The 23,172-nt window shown below is 36.2% G+C and overlaps 1 protein-coding gene across 3 annotated transcripts in view; it reads right to left on the reverse strand.

The window, feature by feature from the left end:
* RELN (reelin) overlaps positions 1–23,172 on the reverse strand; it is a 650,203-nt gene that overhangs the window by 115,357 nt on the left and 511,674 nt on the right. For all 3 annotated transcript variants that reach the window (XM_090287313.1, XM_090287314.1, XM_090287312.1), the window contains exons 23-27: positions 19,544–19,681; positions 18,481–18,667; positions 10,360–10,565; positions 7,104–7,275; positions 6,427–6,627 (exon numbers count right to left, since the gene is read on the reverse strand). In XM_090287313.1, the coding sequence (XP_090143439.1) occupies positions 6,427–6,627; positions 7,104–7,275; positions 10,360–10,565; positions 18,481–18,667; positions 19,544–19,681 (904 nt within the window). The remainder of the gene's footprint in view (positions 1–6,426; positions 6,628–7,103; positions 7,276–10,359; positions 10,566–18,480; positions 18,668–19,543; positions 19,682–23,172) is intronic.

Genomic DNA, 23,172 nt, shown 5'->3' on the forward strand with positions numbered 1-23,172 from the left:
TGGACAAAAGCCAAGAAACCACGGACTGTTTTCTTCTCCTTTCCCAGATGGTATAAACAGAGGGAAGCATAAGATGAAAAGCTGTCCTCTTCAGAACATGAAGGTTACCTGAAGAGAGGACTGTCCTCTTTGCTTTAGTGGAACGAACAGCTTTATTTGATTTTCTTGCCAAAGCCCAGTAAGAAATCATTGTCAGCTTACATGAAATAGCCTAGTTTTTGTCACAGCATCAAATAATCAAAATAATTCAGAAATAAGACTATATTATCACCCTACACTTATGTAGAGGAATGTCAACATAGGATTAATAGCATAAAAGTTTTTAAAAATGCAACCTAAATCCCAATGCCCTAACATAAATATTTTTATTTCTCTATTTTTTAAATCTTCTAATCTTTATAAAGAAGTGTATATTTTGGTCACATAGTCAAAGTTATCACACTTCTAGAACTTTCTTCCTACTTTCTATTTAATATATTGTTTTAGTATTATATGCAGCATTGCAAAGAATGTATCTTTTTTCTTCAATTAATTTGTTATCACCAGATAAATTCCTAGGTACAGTCGTCGTCGGCAGCCGTCCGTCTCGAGAGACGATGGTGTAGCTTCTTAAGAGTCTATCTGCACTGCCGAGAATGGCTGTGCAGTCCGACTCAGGAGTGACACGGTATCTGTCTCCTCCCGTGTTGAATCGACATCTTGCGATGATGCTGGAGTGTCCTCTCCAGTGAAGCTGAAGCTACAGAGCCTGGGCAGGGTGATATGGAGGGTCTGCTGTTGCCCCTGCAGCAGACCCCCCCCCCTCTCTTCGCAGCTGAAGGATCCAAGGGAAAGACGGAGTCAATACAGGTTGGCTTCAGGTGCGCCGCAGGAGTTGCCGGTGTTGACTACAACGTCAAACCGCCTTAGGGACTCCGGCTCCGGATTTTCTGTCGGGGTTTACTCCCTTAGCCTTTCCCCTGAAGAGGTATGCCGCAAGGCAGCGGAGGTTTTTTGGAGTCAGAGTTTTCCTTTTCTGATGTGCCCTGACTGGAAGATCGAACCAGCGACACTTAGCTTGCAGGCTGACGCTCAATCCACTGAGCCAAATCAGCCAGGGACTAGGTACAGTATTACTAAGTCAAATATAGACACCCTTTAAATATTCTATTTATATGTGCCCATTTTTAATCAGTTGGTTTCAAATGTGTCAGTTTTACCACAACATTGAGTGTTATTCTAGTTAAGACAGTTTCCTTCTAATTTAATAAATGTATAAATTATTTTATTAGTTTTAGTTTGTCCTTTTATAATTATAAATGTCAAGATCTTTTCCTGATATTTATATAATTATATGCTATCTTATATAAATGTTCTATTCATATTTTATTTCTTTTGCTACTGGGAACTACCATAGAATTTTACCATATAAAACTATGAAAAAAGAATAGTCAAATTCAATAGAAAAAAAATTGAAGTAAGGACTCAAAATAACACAATCATTACCAAAGAGTAAAGGATGGGAGAAAGGTAGGGCTATAGGCAAATAGTATTGAACCAGAGCTCATAGGTCAACCAGTTCCTCCTTATGACTATCTGTAGTATGATCCAGTCTTTCAAAAGAATTCTGTATTTTCCTTATTTTCATTGTCAGACCTAGAAACCATCTCTCAGAAGGATTTACAATTTAGCTAGTAAAAATTTTATTGTGATTCATAAATCCAAATTTATATAATAGGATACCTAAAAAACCCCAGAATTTTCTTCTGGAGGGTGAACCCTTTGTAGCACAGGCTTCCCTTGCTAGGTGAGTGTTCTAGGTACCCATCTGTATCAGTACACCAGCTGGCATTATAGTGAGAGGCTGCATACAGCTTCAATGAATTTTTTTTTGAAGACTCTGAACATGTTTGCCCATTTCATGATGGGTGATTTAAGATTTACGAGTGTACTTGCCCACACCACACTGAGTGTTGAGCAGTTTTTGAACAAAAACAGCATGACCCCCTGCCCCACCCTCTCTATTCACCTGATATCACCCTAAGTGACTTTTTTGTTTCCCCAGATGAATAAAGAGAAATACCATATGATCTCACCTATAAGAGGAACCTAATGAACAAAATAAACAAATGAACAAAACAGAACCAGAGGCATGGAAACAAGGGACAGACTGACAGCAAACAAAGGGGAGGGTAAAGGGGGATAAGGAGGGAAAGACGGGGAAGGGTCTAGTCAAGGAACATGTATGAATGACCCATGGACATGTACAACAGGGTGGGGGTTGACTGTGGAAGGTGGGGTGGGCTGGGCAGGGGAGAGTAACGGGAAAAATTGGGAGAACTGTAATAGAACAACAATAAAAAAATAAAAAACAACGTCCTTTAAGGGAAGTGTTTTGCTGATGTGGAAGAGGTGAAACAAAAAATAATAGAAGTAGTAAAAGGCATCAAAATAGATGAGTTTAAAAACTGTTTTGAGCAGTAGAAAAAATGTTTCAATAGGTGTATTGCATCAAATGGAGAGTACTTTGAAGGTGACTGAAACTTAAACATGAAGAATAAATACAGTTTCTTATAGATAAAATCTGGGTTTTGGGGGTCCCCCCTCATATAGTTAAAAGTCAAGAATATCAGTAAAGATTTGACCCTTTCAGATGTGTGATTCAACTCTCCTAATACAAGTTCTTTTTAATACATTACCCATAAGTAAGCATAGCCTATGGTAGCCATGTGGTTCAAGTAATCACACGGGATGCAACGCATAGCATATTGTCCTAGACTTATTACGATTGCCTTTATGTCTAAAGTAGGCAAGTCAATGGAACTTTTTCATTGTAACAAGTTGCTTTTTAAAATTGATCATTTAGCCTGCCTCTTAACTGTTGATGTTTTGTAGGATTCAATAGTTGGCTTTTTATGTATTTACTCTATACATGCTCATAATCTCATTCACAATCCTAATTTCAAATTCCACCTGAATATTTATGACTCTCAGATGTGGCCTCTCTCCAGCTCACTGGACAATGTCCATAACTGCTTCCTGTGCATTTCCATTTCAACAGTCCACAGGCAACCATAGTTCCACAAGTGCACATCTGTTCACATTATCCACCACCCTAAAACAAACTCCCCTCTTTCTGTATGAGAAACCCCCCAAAAGAAATTTATTTATAAAAATTGTCTATTTATTCTTACATGCTTAAACTTCAATCACCTTCAATCACCTTCAAAGTACTCTCCATCTGATGCAATACACCTATTGAAATGTTTTTTTCTCCGGCTCAAACTGTGTTTGAACTCATTAATTTTGATGACTTTTAGTGCTTCTGCCATTTTTTGTTTCACTTCTTCCACATCGGCAAAATGTTGCCCTTTGAGGACTTTTTTCATCCAGGGGAACAAAATAAAAATTTGCTTAGGGAGAGATCAGGTGAATAGGGAGGGTGGGGCATGGGGGTCATGATGTTTTTGGTCAAAAACTGCTGGCTGAACACTCAGCATGGTGTGGTCAGGTGTGCTTGTAAATTACCCATCATAAAATGGGCAAATACATTGAAAGTCTTCAAAAAGAATTCATTGAACCTGAATGCAGCCTCTCACAACAATGCCAGATGGTACACTAATACAGATGGGTTCCTGGAATCCTCACCTTGTGGGGAAAGCCTGTACTACAAAGGACCCACACTCCAGAAGATGATTCTAGATTTTTTTTAGGTTTCCCCTTGTATTTCTAATTTCAGTGACTGGAACCAGAAATGTGGGAGTCATTCTAGAATCCACTCTATCACCCAGTAGGTCACCAATAAATCACTTGTTAACTAGACTCTTTTAACATCTCTCAGATCCACCTACTTATCTTTATAACCTCATCTATGCCTTAACCTGGACTCCTTATTTTTTACATTCATGGCTGCTCTTGGATTCTTACTTTACTCAGGATAACTCAATAGTCTGAGCACTTTTCCCTGCCTCTTCCACTATCATACATGTCCAAGTTCTACTTTGCTCATTACAACAGAAGCCCAGCTGGTCTTTCTGCTTCTACCCTTGTCTCTGCCTTTGTACTCCTAGTGCAGTCGCCAGAGTGATTCTTTAAAAGCCTAAGTCAGATTACGTCACTCTTCTGTTAGCCATTTTATTCACAGCAGAAGTCAAAGACTGACCTTATTTTTTCAATTTGTCTCCTTTTTTTTTTTCACTCTCTTTGCTCTAGTCACAATGGTGTCCTTATGATTTCTTGAACTTTTCAAATCACACTTTTATTTCAAGGGCTTTGTACTTTTTGTTCCTAGTGTCTGGAATGCTATTTCCCAAATAGCTTCATGACTGGCTCCTTTACATTTTATAGGCCTTAACTTAAAAGTAATTTTATCAGTGAGGCTAACTTGACAACCCTTTATAAAATGGTAACCACCCTCCACCACTCTAGTTCACACTCTCTATCCCTATTTCTTTCCATAGCCTAGAACAGACCCTGGTACATAGTAGAGGCTGTATAAATATTTGCTGAATAAATGAATGAATCAATGTACTTGTTGATTGCAGTTTCCCCTTCTGCTAACCTTCATACTGCTGCCAAAATGATCTTTATGAAACACAGGTCTGATTCTTGTACTCACCGGGTTAAAAATCTTCCATGAGTCATTGCTCTTGGATTAATGTCCATCTGGCTTAGTGGGTAATACAAAGTCAATAAGGATCAACTTAGTCACCTTTGTGGTGCATTTTTCAAACTCTTTAAAGTTTCCAAATTTTCCATTCTCATTTGCACTTTCATGTATTTTCATATATTTGCACATTCTGTTCTCTCTAACTGGAATTCCTCCCCCTCCATTGTTCAGTTGGCTAAGTCTGTATTTCCAGAGACTTCCAATTTCAACTCATCCATCCATTCATCCATCCACCAATTTATTCAACTAATATATTTTTGGAGCACCTGCCATATGACAGGCACTATGATGAGTAGTCCTGTAGCATCCAGAGCCTATTTCAACTATAATGCTACTGGGATTGTATCGTGACTGTTCACTTTTCTGGCTCACTTACTAGTTTCTGAGATCCTTGAGGGTTTTTCTAGTACCTAGTGTTTGAGATGCACTTAAATTTACCAGCACTGTGCATTTTTGTACAAATGACACCAAGGTCTTCTTATAGATGCCAAATAATGTAATATGGGTCATTTGGGGATTGACAATTAATATAATTTATTAGTAACTAACAGCCACAAGTCAATAGTCTGCTGGTGTGATTCAAGGATTGAGATTTTTCTTAGGCATTATTCATTCTTACTGGTTGTTTAAATACTTGAAACATTTAATAATGTTTTTGTTTAGATTTTGTAAATTTAGAATACCTTCTTGCAGACTTTAACACATATACTAACCTGATTTTATGACTAATTAAATTAAAAAAAGGCATCAGATGAAAAACAGCATAGTATTCTGCAAATGTATTTGTTATTGCTGTTATTTTGTTGCCACTTTAGGCAGTACCAACATATTGATACAACAGGGTGGGGATTGATTGTGGGAGAGGAGGGATTGGGCAAGGCAGGGGAGAGCAATGGGGGAAAAAAGCAAACAACTAATAGAAAAACAATAAATAAATAAATAAATAGTCATATACTGTTATTGATGACTTTTCTGTTACAGTTTAGTATCACAGTTTAAACAGAAGAAAACAGTTCACTAATCAACTTCCTTGTTGAAACTTCCAGTGGAAACTATATTTGAAGAGCTGCCTATAAACATCTGATCTCTTTAATAATTCCATTTGTAAATTATTTAGCATCTGTATCCTGCCATTATATAAGGACCATGTAGTTGTGCTAGCTCATTAAAACTGCATTACTTTCAACCCCAGAATTCACCAATGGGATTTTCTCACCAATACAATGAAATTTTGTTTAGGCTTCTGAAAAAAGAGCTTGTCAAAGTAAATACTTGCTATACATGTTGACATGTTATCACAGTGCTGAAAAAGAACAAGCTTTTACGAGAGCAATGATAATTAAAGTAAAACTTTACAGAATCAAAGGAAGAGAAATTGTTTGAAAATGCTACAGTAAAAACATAAAATAACTCTCAAGTCTTAAAAGCACTAGTAAGCTGAAGGAGTACTTACCTAGTACCATTCAGAAGCATGGCATTCATTAAGTCACAATCAAATTGAAATCCTAAAAGTCAATTTTCTTTTTTTTTTAGTAGAGTTCCATGAGGACTTAAAGAAGTACAATGACATAGCTGTAACTTCTAGGGCTCATTAAAAAGTGATAAGCTGCTTCCTTATTGGTAGAGCTAAAAATCTTTGCCATTTAAGATTATTGAATCTTTGTCTAAGTCTCTTCTTCAATAGCATATAAAAATTTGCATCCTTTGTCAATTTAACATAAATATGGAAGATGTTTTGCTCCTTGATCTGCCCTGGGAAGAAGTTTGTGCATAAATACCTTGAACTGTAGCACATATCCAGGTTTCAGAGTCAAATCTCGAGTTACTGCAAATCGATCCCCATCTGATTTTCCAAATACCATGGCTGATGGCGTGGCAGAGCAGAAAGTTTCATTTTTAATCATTCCTTCGTTAGCCAGAATCAACCACACACTCATCTGATTCATAGGGTAATCAAAAACTGGCTTCTCATAAAAGTTCTAATAGAAACAATACAAAGAACACAGAAAGATAATTTGATAGCTTTGAAAACAAACAAGAAATTTTCAGTTTATGACATGCAGAGCCATGTACTATTTGTATTTTTAGGAAAATATAGCCCAAGCTCTAATTTAACTAATTTTCTTATATTGCCATGAATTTCTTCTGATGATGACTTAACTACTAAAAATATTTTGCCACTTTGCATCTAATTTTATAAACAGACTAATAATCATATTGATGATTTGACCAGACTTCATTTTTTTTTAATTTTTTTTTTTTTACATCTAAATAACTTGGGAACTAGTAGCATAAAGAGGTAACAAAAATTAAGTGCAAACAAAAAGAAATTAAGTGCAAACTCAGAAAACTTATATTACATGTTGAAGAACTAAATGCTTGGGGAAGTAAGAAGTTCTTTAATCCCATCCACTTTCATAATTGTCTTCTTGGAGTTCAGACATGGAAAAAATACCTGGGGTAAAGTTGGGTTGACAACTGGGATAATCTGCTTTTGCTTTTCCGACAGAATGATGATGTCATCGACTGCCCACTGGTCATAGTCCTCCCCAGAGAACATAGGCTGCCACCAGCGGAACCTGGTGCAAGGGGTCTTGGAGGCAGCTGGAAGTTCCAGATAGACAAATCTGCATAGAGGCAAATCATGTATAGTTAGGAAAGGAAAGCTGTGTCTTTCTTATCAACTGTTAAAATCACAAGAATAGCAATAATAGAAAGTTAGTTTTGTTTGACCTCTGATATTTTTTAAAAATTTCTATGTTTAATAGATCAGCCAAAAGGTTTAAAGTTGTAAGATGGTATAGTCCTGGTCCATGTTTATTCTAGAACTGTATCTTTTGGAGATGATATTTCAGCTCTGTTTGATTCACTGAACAATGTTGTTTAACTACCATGGTAATGGTCATGACATTTTCAAGAAATACCTAAAAAAAACCAAACCTGTTCCTTTGTATATAATTACATTAAAATAGCATTCAAAAGTTTTCAAAGTCATTCCTACTTATTGCGGGAAAATATAAATATGCACTAAAAATGAAAGATAACTCACCCATAATCTACTATATGGCATTGGCCTCTGTTAAAATTTTGATGTATATCATTTTTGTGATGAAAATCTTTATTCGTAAGGGTTTATCTACACTTCAGTTTATTTCTTAATATAATATTCCTAGAAAGAGCATTACCAGGGCAAATGAACTAGCCATGTTTAAGGCTCTTGATTTTTCCGAACTCCTTTCTGGAAGGGTCATAATGCTTTGCAGGATGACGTGATAGTACCTGTCTTGCTGCTCCTACATGGAGAAAGCACTTGGCATTATCTTTTAAAAATGACCATTTGGCTGTAAAAAGTGATATATTTATTATTGCAAAAGAAGTTGGATATTATTCATGTTTTATTAAATGTCTATGCTTCCTCTTTTGTAACATCTACTCATTCTTTTTACCCAATTTTCTATTGGGATCTTAGTGTTTTTCCTTATAATTTGTATAAGCTCTTTACAGCAACACTGACACTCTGTTTCTTATAACAGTTGCAATAATTTCTCAGTTTGTTTTTTTTCTTTGCATTTCTTTCTGTGTTTTTTGACATACACGTGTTACATACATATGTAATTTTATATTTGCATGTAGTATATTTCTATGTAAGTAGTTATTTTCTTTGTCAATTCATCCATGGAACTTATGTTTATAAAATGTAGATCTTTTCCCAAAATCAGAGAGTAACCTATATGTTTAAATATTGAGTATTTAACCTGTCTTCAACAATTTTTGGTGATGTAGGTAATAATCTAAATTGATATTTTCCCTCAAGAGCTGACCCATCATTTTCTAACACCAGTTGACTGAATAAACATTTTTCTCATTGATAGTTGATATATCTCTTTTTCATGTATAAGTTATTATGTATCTGAGTCAATGTAAGGGCACCAGTTTGGCTTCATTGTTTGTTCTATCCATGCACCACTATCATCATATTTTAATTAGTTTGGTTATAGAACATATTTTAACATCATGTAGGACATTCCTTCATTTTTTCCCCAAAAGTTTAAGCTAATTTTGCCAGTTTATATTTCTAGATATATAGTTCCAAGAAAATGTCTCTAGGGTTTTGATTGGATTGCATTAAACATAAATTAAAAGATATTCATATCACAATATTAAGTTTTCCTATCCAGAGATGCTGTATTATTTTCCACTTATTTGTTTTCTTTTATCTCTGAAGGTAGTTCTGAAGTTTTCTTTACAGAGGTTCTTAGAATTGTTAGTTATTTTTATATTTATTTATGTATTAGCAACCATGAATGGAGTCTTTTTCTGCTCTCTTCCAACTCAGAGTTTCTTAGCCATTTTAGTGTCATAAACTCTTTGAAAATCTGGTGAAATATTCTCGACCTAAAGAAAAATTCTCATAAAAAGAAAGCTGAATATTTCTGGAATTTGAAAAAAGTATTAAAGTTTTGTTTGTCTATATAGTAATCTAGTCACTTTACTGAACTCTAAATAATTTCCAGATTGACAATGATGTTACTTGGACAAATAATTTGGATTATTTTAAATTGTTTTTAAAACCAGTTTGGCACCATTATGATTCCCTCTCTACTGTACTGGGGGACTCTCACCTGGTGCCATCTCCCATTCACCATTCCTGACTTTCTCCCTAGATGTTATATTTCTTGTTTTACATAGTCGCCTCTCCTCTGGTTGCTCCCTCTCCCATGTGTCCATAGAAGAAATGCTTTTGGTTGGTCTATTTGTATGTCTACTTTAGTTATATTATGGAAAGTTATGTCACCTTTAAATTACTCAGTGTTTTGAAACAGTAAACATATGATCCTTCCTTCTACAAAATAGTTATATTTTAAGTAGCATATAAAATATATTTAATTTATAAAAAATTGAATCTATTCTTCAATCATAATTTTTTTCAGTAAAACAAGTTTCAGTTGTGAAGTGTAAAACAAAGACAATTTTAGTATGTTAAAGCTCAATAATTGCTCAACATATATAAAGAAAAAATTTATCTTTGAGTGAAAGTGCAAATACAGAGATTATAAAAAGGAATACTCTAAAAGTACAAATACAGAATTTCAAAATACTACATAACTGCAACAAAAACATTAAGATATAGATAAATATACTGATTGCCTGGTATAAATATTAGCATTTTCCCAAACTCCTTAACACAGTCATTACCTAAGACATTTCATTATATATATTCTCCAACCATCAAAATAAAGACAGGGATTGACCAGGGGAAACTTTTAGAAAATCCAAACTCCACAGATTCATTCTTTTGTTGTCTAGGACAAGCCCTGGGTGCATCCTATGAAGACTTTTGACAAAATCCATCTTGCCATTAAATCTAACAGGTGAACATATTTTATGTGTGCATTAAAAAAAAAAAAACCAGAAATACTTGGAAAATCCCTGTCACAGAGTTTCTTTGGGAAAACAACGGTCAGTTGTCTCACTTCTCTCTAGTCATATTTTTTTCTCAAATTCTTTAAAAATTCAAATATGAACCCAAGTGCTTTCTCTCCAAAAACTTAAATGAAATGAAATGTTTATATATTAGGCTATCATTCATACCAGATATTTATGAGTTTGTCTATTTTTGTAACACTTAATGACATTTTGGAAACACCTCAACAACAGTGTAAGCTTTATCATCCTTGGAAACCACTGGAAGGCCATCAGGGTTTGGTTACCTGGGTGTGCTGAAGTCTGAGAAGTACATCTCTGCCAGCAGGTGCCACTGGATACCCCCATTGTTGCTGTACTGGAGGAGGATGCCCTCTTCTCTGCTGTCAGGCTTGTTGCATGCAGCACTCTCTCCACCTATCTGGATGTAGAACTGGACGAAGTCCACCCAAGAAGTGTCCAGATCCCAGCTCACCAGTTGTCTTTTCCCAGCCTTTCCAAAGGACAGAAGAAACACCAGATTCAATCACCTGGGAACTCTTAGGCATTTTGTTGTTTTAGTTGCTAATTTATATGAGTATCCTAGCAGTATGTGGAGATGATTTTATCCCCATTTATTGTTTTTAAACAATTTCTTAAATTTAATCTTTATTGTATTATCTTTCATTATCATTTATTGTTGAGAGGAGCAAGTTATGCCATCTCTGCTTTGATTATGGCAGTTGTTCCTGAATACATTCGATTAGTCTACATCACCAATTGCCAGACTTGGTCATCAGATCCTTGGGAACTGTTAATTACACCAAAGAGTATTCAAAGATCTTTAAAAATAAAATAAAGTGAATTTAAATTAAACCACCTCCAATGTTTTCTTTGTGAATCTCCTCCCAGCAGAGTAGGAGAGAATCTGAAAGACCATATACTTTGAGATCAGCTGGAGCTGGGTTTGAATCTCAGCCCATCATTCATTTTGTTTAGCTGTGTTATCTTTCTGAGATTTTATTTTCCTCAAAGGTACAATATATGTAATAATGCCTTCCTTATAAGGTGTTGTGATAATTACATGAAGTAACATTTTACATGAAACTTACCTAGCACACTGAATGTCTTCCTGAGAGGTAAACCTGGACCTCCTCCCCGATAGGAATGAAAGTAAAACAGGTTTAAGATAGAAACTTGACAAAAAGAAAGAGCACTTGAGTCTCTCAGGCTCCCAGTCAGTGTGTCGGTCTTTGTCTGTCTGTCTCTCACTTGGAAATAGAAATATTTGGAGGAATCATTTAAATAAGTTTTTGCTACCACTACCTGGTCTCTCTGTGGCTTAATAATGTTAAAAATTCCATCAAATCCAGCAACTTGCTTCCTTTGCTTAGTGTGTCCTGCACATATCACAGTCCTGTCGTGCAGTGTTAAATACAAATTGACAAGGTTTGTCATGATTCCTGTTGTGTGTAAACAGTTTCATGTTAATGAGGCTGAAGAAAGGTTTGATGAGGAAATTCTTCCACCCAGATTCTGCCAAAGCTAATGCATGGTCTGCTCTGAACAAGTCTTAAAGAGCTCCCAAGAAGTTCATTTAAAAGTGGGGAAGAAAAACTGTGATAGGATCCCTGGTTTAGGGAAAAACACTCCTCATACTTATAATTTAAACCCTACGCAAATTCACGAAGTTAAGAAAGGGTTTCAGTTGTAAGTCACAGGGCAAATACTTGGGGCTAATTAAAAGAGTACATTGTTAATTAAAAATCGAAAGCCAATTAAGAGATTCCAAAAAACAAAGAAAACAAAACAAAATAGAGTAACAACAACAACAAAGGGTTCCAGTGAAATGAGAACTGAAATTAATACTGATACAGAAAATTATTCCTTGGAACTCTCAGTTTTAAGTATGTATTTGAGGAAATCTTAAGGGTAATATGAATTTTCAAAGTGTTATATGTGCTTTTGATTTTTCTTGTTGATTTGAAATAGTGCAAGTGGGAAATACCTCAGAGATTATTATAATAAAGAATCTCATATAAAGAATGAATTTGAGAAAAAAATTACAGAACCTAGCTGGTTAATTCCAATCCAGCAAACTCCTATGAAAACTTGACATGTGGAACTAAGCTAGAAGGATAAAGATCTAAGGTGAGAAGAATTATAAAAATCCAATTATCCCAATTATCTTGTTGGAATGATTGGTTCATTGTGAAATTCATAGAATAGTGTTATTTTTCCAGGAGATGATGGTGTTGATCTCCTGAGGTTTTGGAAGACTGATTTTTATAAATGGTGGAAAATATCATACAAATGTTTGGTTTGACACTGAAGATGTTTTTTCCTAGAGAATAGCACAAGTCATTTTCTTTTGTTTAGTGATCTGAAATGCTGAACATTATTTTAAAGGAAGAACAAAGGGAAAAAGGAAATGGCTTATGGCAAACTTTTTGTTAGAATTTAGAATTTAATGTGACACATGCTTTGCAGTTTTTCTATTATACCATGATGAATGTATTTACATGTGAATATGTAGGCATAAACACACACCATGCAATGTGTGTTGTCTTCTCATTCCTGGAGAGGAGAGGTTAAAATGGCTTACTCTTTTAAGGTTTTAGAGAAAAGAAAATAAATTTTAAAGGAAATGCCTTCAGACTTTGGAGCCTTTAAAACAAAACTTCTAAAACATTTCATTAAACTTCATCTTTTATCTTCCATTAAAACCATTTTAAATCAAATGCCAGTAGAAAAAAATTCTACTGTATTCTTTAGACCCTTTTGCTATTTTTCAATATTCATTCATTCATTCCTTTTTTCAACAACTATGTTGGTGACCAATTTATCAGGCATAATACCATGTGTTAGGAAAATGAACTTAAAAGGAGAATTCATGGATATGTGCAGTGTCAGTAGTGATGACTTAGGACTGCAGACCAAGTTCTATTCCTTGTTGACCTCATTTAGTCACATGATCATTTATGAATTTCCCAATCTATTAAGTTTCATGAGTACTTATTAATATGTAAATGCCTAGCACGTGGCATGCATTTCTGAGTTTTACACCTTAACTAGAGTTGAGTCAGTCACTAGGACTCTGCCTCTTACTAAGTACTATGAGTATAAAAATATAATCTCTATCTGTGTAGAACACAGATAAGAGAAATTCAAAAAAGAAAATATCAGAGTAGTTTGCCATAGTTCCAGAAAGCTCCATGGAAGCAGCAGGATTTGAGCAGGATGCTGCAAGGATTATATGGATGCAGAAACGATGGCGGGCAGAATGGTAAACAGTGGAGATTAAGCAAAGACAGGGAAATTGGCAAAACCTGGAGTGAGGATAAGAGCTTATTTTGGGGGACAGAGGGCTCATGTTTGGAAAAAGAAAATAAGTCATGTAGTGAGGGCAGTAGATTGGAGACCATCCTGAATGTCTGTGCTAGAAAAGGGACAGAATAGAAGCATGTTTCTGATAAATTAATCTAGGGTGCTTTCTTCTGGGTTACTGTCTCTTCTCCATTCCAATCATGCTGGCTGAGGGGGGCTGCCAAACTGTGTATCCCACCTCTGCCAAAGCAGTGAGTACATGACCCTGGCTATGCAAATCACAGCCCACCATTCCCAGGACACTGTGATTGGCCAATCAGAAACCTTACCCAGAATTTTCTATGGTGCTGCTTAGAAAGCTCTGTGGCCATAATTTCAATCTCATAATGATGGCTGACCTGAATTGAAAATAGAGTCTACTCTCAAGGAGAGAGCTCTGTGGGTGCCTGAGTTCAGGTTCCAGATATCTCTGAGGCCAGTTCTGTCTAAGCTACCTCTGCGTTTTTTAAAAAATATATTTTACTGATTATGCTATTAAAGTTGCCCCAAATTTTCTCCTTTGACCCCCTCTACCCAGTACCCCTCCCCCATTCCCTTAGGTAATCCTCTCCTTAGCTCATGTCCATGGGTCATGCATATATGTTCTTTGGCTACTCCATTTTCTATACTGTTCTTAATATCCTCTAGCCTATTCTGTACCTATCAATTTGTATTTCTTAATCCCTGCACCTTTTCTCCCATTCTCTCCCTTTGCTTCCCAACTGGTAACCATCCAAATGATCTTCATATCTATGATTCCATTTCTGTTCTGCTTGTTTGCTTAGCTTCTTTTTTAGATTCAATTGTTGATAGCTGTGAGTCTATTGCCATTTTAGTGTTCATAGTTTTGATTTTTTTTCTTAAATAAGTCCCTTTAGCATTTTATATAATAATGGCTTGGTGATGATGAACTCCTTTAGCTTTACCTTGTCTGGGAAGCACTTTATCTGCCCTTCCATTCTAAATGATAACTTTGCTGGATGGAATAATCTAGGTTGTAGGTCCTTGCTTTTCATCACTTTGAATACTTCTTGCTAGTCCCGTCTAGCCTGCAAAATTTCTTTTGAAAAATCAGCTAAGTCTTATGGGAACCCCTTGGTAGGTAACTCTCTGCTTTTCTCTTGCTGCTTTTAAGATTCTCTCTTTATATTGAACCTTTGGCATTTTAATTATGATGTGTCTTGGTGTGGCCCTCTCTGTGACTCTGTGCTTCCTGGACTGGTATGTCTATTTCTTTCACCAAATTAGAGATTTCTTTCATTATTTTTCAAATAAGTATTCAATTTATTGCTCTTTATTTTCTCCTTCCAGCACCCCTATGATTCAAATGTTTGTACATTTGAAGTTGTCCCAAAGGCCCCTTACCCTCTGGTTTTTTTTTTTTTTTTGTATTCTTTTCTTGTCATGCACTTCTGATTGAATTTCTTTTCTTCCTTGTGTTTCAAATCATTGATTGATTCTTGGCTTAATCTACCTCACTATTGATTCTTTGTAAATTTTTATTTTACTTAGTATAACCTTCATTTTTGCCTGGGTCTTTTTAATGCTGTTGAAGTACCCAATGAGTTCCTTGAGCATCCTAACAACCAGTGTTTTCAACTCTGTATCTGATTGCTCATCTCCATTTTGTTTAGTTCTTTTTCTGGAGCTTTGTTCTGTTCGTTCATTTGGGCCATATTTCTTTGTCTCCTCATTTTGGCAGCCTCCCTGTCTTTGTTTCTATGTATTAGGTAGAACTGCTTTGACTCTCTGTCTTAGTAGTGTAGCCTATTGTAGAAAAGCACACCTGTAAGTTGAATGGGGCAGAGACTTAGGTAATTGCTAGGGTGGGGCAACCCCTGTGCACTAGGTTGATGACGTTTTAGACAGGGTGCGGTAGCTCTGTGGCTCTGTGTATGAGAAGGTTCAGAAAAGGGACAATGGCTGTGGCTGCTGTCTGGCCTCTGGAGTTCTGTCCAGAAGGAAGCTTTCTCCTGGCACTCACTCTGATGCCAGACACTTCAAATTCTCCCTGTATGCCACTGGTGTCCTTCCAGCTGCTGCCTGGTGCTGGAGCCCAGAGGGAGTGAGTCTTTGTAAGTCCTAAGTCCTTTGTGGGCCCTTTAAGAGGAAACGTCTGAGAATCTCAAAGTTTCTTCCACCACCCAAATCCCCAGAAGTTATGGGGACTTATATTCCTGGCACTGGAACCCTGGGCTGGGTGTCCTGGGTGGGGCTGAGATCCCTTGCTTCCAAGATATCCCTCCCACTTTTTATCCACCACATATGGTGTGGAACCGTCAGATCCATATCTCTGCGTCTCCATGTCTCTGTGTCTCTGACACTTTTATCCGTCTGAATGAATGTAACTTCTTTAATTCCTTGACTGTCAGACTTCCATACAGCCTGATTTTCTAACAATTAAGGGTGATAGTTATTTTGTAATTGAGTTTTAATTTTTGTTGTGGATGTGTGAGTAGGCAAGTCATGTTTAACTATGCCTCCATCTCAATGAAAAGTCTGTCCCTGTGTTTTGATTACATGAAAAAATTTTCCTCTTTCTTTGTTTAAGCTAGTTTTTCTCACTTAGAATTCAAAACAGATTTGACTGATACAGGAGGAAAAAAAGTAAAAAAAATGATTTTCAGATATTTTGATAAAAAATTTAGGGAGAAAGCGAGGCTGAGCTGGGAGAATGATTTTACTTTTGAAATGCTGATTTTAAGTTAGTGTCAGAGCATATATAAGGAAATATTCAATAATAAAAATTTATAATTTAGTCTCATAAGATATAATCATGGTAGCTAACACTATTGAGCTATTTAAATTTTTTCTTTACCTGCATTTACTCACTAAATCTTCCAACATCTCACTTTATAGTTGAGAAAACTGAGATACATAAAGATGTTATAACTCTGTAAGGTGAAGTAATTATTGAGGTTTGGAGCCAAGATACAAACCCAAGTGTAAGAAATAGTGATTATAACTTTATATGTCCAAAATATCTGTGTGTGTATATACACCATGTTTACTGGAGTGTTTGGGTACATATTGGTTAAGAATTCATAACCTTGTTTTAAAACTGAAACTTAAGGGAGACATAATCTTCCCATTTCTGCACAATTATACCGTGTATCTGGATCTACGCAAAATATACAGTCACTTATTGACTACTATCTCTGACAATAAGACCCTGGGGACTTTCAATGTCAATGGATAGCAAATATCATTAAATGGAATCCATTTGTGATTTTCTATCATTCTCTATCTTATTTTACTTGCTGATTCTTTGTCCTGCACCTGCATCAAAACAAAACCTGTATCTGCTTTTGCATATGCATAAATTAACTTATTTTGGATTTCTGCCCAAATTCCCCAACATATCAGCCCTATGGTATATCACCCACATCTGTGTGCTTCTTATGTGATGAAGTGGTACATTTTCAATTGTCCTAGAATTGGTGGCTATAAGTCCCTGCCAGAAAAAAGTAAAGTACCCCATATTCTAAAGAGAGCTGCCAATAATTGGAGTTAGACACATTGTTCAGGTCAGAGAATGGAAACTGTTCCCCTGCAGTCCTTTTGGAAATGATATGAAGAAGTGAATTGCAGGAGGACAGAAGAAAAGAATGTTGTGCCTAGACTAGCAAGAGAAGGGGTTTGTTTCTCTTCTCCTATTTCAAATCAAGCAACATGGGTTGGAAGTGTTTCGAGATAATCAGTCTTAGAGATTCTGGCTGGCACCTCAGTCCCTAGTTGGTGTATATTGACCTGTCTGCCTAACCTGGTGCTGCCACTGGGGTAGCTGAACACTACAAGAAAAACTTTCATGCAGGTCTCTGTATGTGAACCCCAAATTCATATACTGAAAGCCTAACCCCCAAAAGGGTGGTATTGGGAGATGTGGGGCCTTTGGCAAGTAATTAGGATGTAAGGGTGGAGCCTTCACGATGGGATTAGTGTCCTCATAAGAAGAGACATAGGAGAGTCTGCTTCCTCTCTCTGTCTGCTGTCTCCACCATGTGAGGACACAAAGAGAATATGGCATCTGTGAACTAGGAAGTGGGTCCTCAATACACACCAAATCTGCTGTTTTTATCTTCTTCGCAGCTTTCAGAACAATGAGAGACAAACGTCTGCTGTTTAAGCTACCCAATGATATTTTTTATGGTATTTTTATATACCATATTTTTGTTTTAGTAGCTTGAGTTGACTAAGACAGTCTCACATCAGCAGATGCCATCAGTGGTCACCAAACTGAGCCAAAATTGGACTCAAGATGTTTAGTCACCATGAAGAGCTGGTAAGTTCCCTGGCAACAGCTCTGCATACCCACCATTATTCCTCCTTCCCATTATATCCCTGAGGTCAATGGACTTAAAAATTTAATAAGCACTTATAGAAATGCTTTCTATGTATTAGGCACTGTCCCACATGATTTACAAGTATAGTAGTGCATTTAATCTGCACAATAACCTTAATGAGGTAGATACTCTTATTATCTCCATTTTACAGATGAGGAAGCCAAGTCAGAGAGAGATTAAGGGATTTGCTCAAAGTCACACAGCAAGGAAGTGGTGAAATGAGATTGAAGCAGGCAGTCTGGTTCCAAAGTTGCTGCTCTTAACTCTAAACTCCACCACCTCCATCACTACCTACACCCTCACCTATAGACCTGCATGTTCACACACCCTTCAAAGGCTAGGGTGAGAAACAATCAGGGCCTTAATCCACTGAAAGACCCCCAAGCCACAGGATTGGTTGGCTCTGGAGGAAAGAGAATCAATGAGATTTAAATCAGGTATAAGAGGGGCAGGATTTTTAAACTGGCCTATCCTGGATGTGTAGTAACCAAAAACAATCAGAAAACTGTATAAGTTTCTCAGATGTAGTTTAGGATAGGAAGTTGACAAAGGCAAGTTAAAAGCAGGGAATGTGGGGAAAACTAAAATCTCATATTTGTACCTTCTGAGTTCAGATTGCTCCATAAATCAGTCACATATTAAAACAGCCATTGCCCTGATCATTATTTCCATGCTTTAGTCGTGACTGAGCCATCACTGCTTGTTAGCCCCAAGCCATACCTTGCTGAAATACAGAGATGATCCTGAAGACACGACCCCACACCCTTGTTCTGGTTTTACAACTTCTCCCCCGATAACTTCTTGCCAGTCAGACTCCCAACCATTCTGGTTCTCAAAATCTGACATAATTGTAGAAGGAAGAGCAGATTCTGGGTGGCATTCGGTGCCTTGATACCCTTGGTCACACCTAGAGAGAGAGGGCCACATAAACAAGTCATAGTTTCATCTGTGAATGTCATGGCCATGTGACCTGCAACATTTCCTATGTCTCACTTTTGCTCTGGTCTCAGCATTCACACTAGATTTTTCTCTATAGCATTAATCTGTATATGTGATAGTAACAATCTTTAATTATTCACACCACAACAAAATGGACAGAATCCCTTCTTAAAAGACATAGTGCTAGAACAGTAAAATTGTGGCATCAAGTGGTAATGAAGAAGGATCTGGGTGTGTGTTTTTGTGTGTGGGGGGGAGCAAGGAAGCGTCAAGGGATTTTTCCATAGCCTTAAAAAGTCACATATAAATGTTTGCTCAACCCACATGTAACTCTGGTCATGACTTTTAGTTCCTCTTTCTGACTAAATTACATCTCTTTTAGAGTCTTTAAGTATTCTAGTGAGTTCCTATTTCACCCTCATTAGCTATAATCACCATCTCCCCTTATCTGCACCTTGAGCTTCTGGTGAAGTGGGGTAGGAAGGACAGCCTGTAGCAGCTGTTGGACTAGTGCTTTAGACCATCATGGTAAAAGATGGCAAACAATCATAAGGCTCTTTTAACTACAAAAGAGAACTTTGGAGTTAATTAATAAACTCTGAAATTTAAACCCAAGAGGCCTTGCTGAGGTTAGATTTTGACATTTAGAAAACATGGCTTTATACTAATTTAAATGTAACAATATCTTTTACATCTACAATAAGAACAGAAGGGAGGGTCATTTTCTTTTGGCTATTTCATTATCTATCAGTCCACCCATACAACTCTGGTGACAACTGCTGTGGTATCCCTGTAAACACAAATCCCGAGAAGCTGAGGATGTCACACTTTCTGAAGCATGTACCTGCATATGCCATGGTCACATGAGCCATGCCCATTGCACATGTTTGGGCATTGCTGGCCGATGTAGATGCTGTCTAAAGCCCACTCATCTTGGGCTGTGTAATAGCTCTGACTCCAACGGAAGCGGGTGGCACTGGACCTAGAAACACATACATGTAATAAAAACAGTATTTTAACTGACATGTGGTTATATAGACAAAGAATGTCCAAGTTCATATAACCAAATTTCTGGCACTTGTATTTAGCTGTCATTCATCTTACTGTAGTAGTTAAATTTCCAGTCAATTACTATCCAATTCAACAATTCTATAATGAAGAGAAGTTAAAGATGTCCTTATTTTGTATATACCTCCATTTTAGTTTAATTTGAGACATTTTAAAGAAAAAAAATTTCACATTTTTTGTTGTAGTTGCACAGAGATTTGATGCTAGGAAGAAACCAAAATGAAAAAGAATGCAGTATTCTCTTACTTATCGTAGGTATTATGTTCTAGACCCCCCCTCCCACTGCGAAGTAGGAACCTTACATTTATTCTACACTCTTAAACCTATGTAACTTTAACACCATACATATACAGTACCACAAAATCCCATAATGTAGCGAAAAATCCGCGATAAATAATTAAATATATATTTTAAAGTCTTGCAATACAGCAAGGCCATGATAATGAACCGCGATATAGAGAGGGACTACTGTATTTAAGAAAAATAAAGATATATACTAAGCAGTCTTTCTTTCATAAATGAAAATGTGAAGTGTTTAGCTTAGAATAATACAATTTTTCATAATAAACACATCAGTAGTTATTGGAAGACTTCCAGTTACCTCACCTATAAAACTAAAGTTTTCATTGGGGGTTTTGTTTCAGGGTTGAGGAAACATGCTACAATACTGCAAGTATGAACATATGGGTGCTAAATTCTGCTTATTAATTCTGAAACATTAACTTGTTTAGGTTTCATGGATAAGCTGATATTAAGTGGAGATAAGATGAACATCCATTAACACATAAAGAAACACTAGGGACCTTAATTCATTTAACCCAGATATAAAATCTAAAGAAGAGAATATTTTGAGAGCAATGTTAAGGACGTCATTTGTTGATGATCACAAAAAAATTCTTTTAAAATTACACCATATTTTTCATCTCTGTAAATTTTCAGAAATCCATGACTATTTCTTTTTTGGTGGAAGTGAAAAACAAACAAACAAATAAACAAACAATTACCCCAAAGTGCAGAATTAACGTGCATGCTCAGTTTCATTGATTAAACCTTCCCCAAGCACATCATCTACAGGTACACTTGATCTTGACAGCCGTGAGTCATCTGTTAAGGTCTACTGCATCGATTACCCACAGATTGAGTACGAAGTACATCCCAGACTGCTAAAATCCAGACTAAGTTCTTACTGTTTACTTTATCAATGATCTGTGGCTAATAGGTTGCATTTTCATTTCTAGTAGGATAATTTCACATTCACTAAGTGCACTAGTAGACACAGGTTTGCTGCCTATCAGAGATCATCATCAGATGCAACTTCTCTATAGAAAAAGTTTATTTTTGAAACCTAACAGCCATCACAGTTTTCACAGTTCCATTAAGAAATGGTTTTTAGAAAAGCCTACTATAAAAATAGCTACATTGTCTTAGAGCATAGAGTCCTACAGAAAAGAAGATTCAGACTCATGTACCAGTGTGGAGAGATGACTATATTTTTTTAAGCTTCATTATAATTTGAGTCAAGTCTAGGGCTATAGGTGACAGAGATATCATTTGTTTCAATAGCTTGCACAGGAACAGAAAAAAAAAATGGTGCACAAAAAACTTCTGCTAAAAAAAATGAGTCCATGAGTAGAGTGACAGGCCAAGAAAGGGCAGCCTGTTTCTGGCTTCTGGTATGTAATGAAGTGAAGAATGTTCTAGGAGTTAGACCTGACCTGGACCTTGGCTCTGCAATTTATCATCAGTGTGACCTTTAGTGAAAAATGCAAGCCTTGAGGGGCTTCTTGTTCCTCACCTCTCAAATAAAGGGATTGGGCAAACTGGTTTCTAAGATACCTTCCAGCTCACAAATTTAGTGATTTCTTTAGTAGTTTGTTGACCAAAGTGACACTTTATTTTCTTTACAGTCTCATGCCTACATAAAACCCACAGCACACATTATTTTGAAGTTTTGATATTTCAAACATTATAATGGGGTTGGAGGGTTTTAGAAACCTGTCCTAGATTTCTCAGTTCATTTATGCTTCTAAACAGTCACAGATAAACACATTCTAAATTATTTTTCTGAGTAAACTGATCCTTAAATGTGTCTTACTCCACTTAAAATTACAATTCACAGTTTAATGTGTTGATGTTAATTAACATAAAAGGAAGCAACAATAGGTCAAATATTGGCTTCATATTTAATGAGACAAAAATTAGTCATGTGAGCAATCTCTAGCGGGTCACATGTAAGAACACAGGGTGTAATGTCACTGGTTTGTAGCTGCATCACTGATAAATATTGCCCTCAATACAAATACTTAATTTGCTAATTCTCTCTCTCTCTCTCTCATATTCTTAGGAGAAAAATTATATGCATTTTAAAAAATTATAATGCTTTAATTGTTTTAGGTGAATTTTTTACTGGAATCAGGTTGATTGGACTCTACAACCATCTAAAGACACTTTTAGTACCACACTTTTTAGTGCTAAGCAGCTCATTTCCACTTCTTCAGAAATATACTTAGCCATCAACTGGAAAGCCATTGTCTTAAAAATATAGTACTACATGTGGAAATTAGTTGTAGAACTTCTTTCAAATCTCTTCCATATATACCTTGTAATGAAGTTACTCTTCCTTGAAGGATCTTAAACTTCAAACCAGAAGTCTTGTTATGAAATCAGTTTCCTTGGAATGATCAAGACTCATAAAAGTCACTGAGACAGTGAAGACATTTTCACAACCAGCAAAGAACTGAAGTTTTATAAAATTGTTTTAAAGATGCAGATGCAAATGTCTGTACTTATGGGAATAGAGCATTATAGAGAAATAGGCACTTTGAGAGGATGGTCACCAGCTTATTGCATTTTGGATTGAGTCTGAGAGTGGGAGTACTGGATCATGAAATGAAGTTTACTTGCATTTAAAATCCAAACTATGGATTCCCAAAAACAACAAATATGGACAGTCTTTTCTTCATTTAATCCCTCCCGTCCCCTTTATAAACTTCTAGACTAAAATAAAATAACACTGAGTCATCTCTTGATTGTTAGGTAACCTGAGGAATCAAGGTAAATGAGACTGACCAGATATTGTATTTTCTACCTTCAGAGTTACTGTAATTACATTTACTCATTTATTCTGAAACTCATTCAGTCATTAAGTGTTGATCTGTTTATAGAGTCAGCAACTGACAGCTGTTTCTGTCTCATTAGACCCTGTTCTTATGTAAATGTCTCTCATAAAAACAAAATTAATTTTCATTTGGTAACAAATGCTCAGTTCAAATACAATAAAATTTCTCTTAACAGGTGTATACATATTAAATATTTCCACTCTAAGTTGTTCTATCTAGAATATTTCCCGAAGTTAACAGATCTATGATAACTCAGGGACCACATTTGCTTGTATGCATTCAATTT

The sequence above is a fragment of the Furipterus horrens genome, unplaced genomic scaffold, assembly GCF_987537825.1.
Source record: "Furipterus horrens unplaced genomic scaffold, mFurHor1.1.pri manual_scaffold_9, whole genome shotgun sequence".
Classification (NCBI taxonomy): Eukaryota; Metazoa; Chordata; class Mammalia; order Chiroptera; family Furipteridae; genus Furipterus; species Furipterus horrens.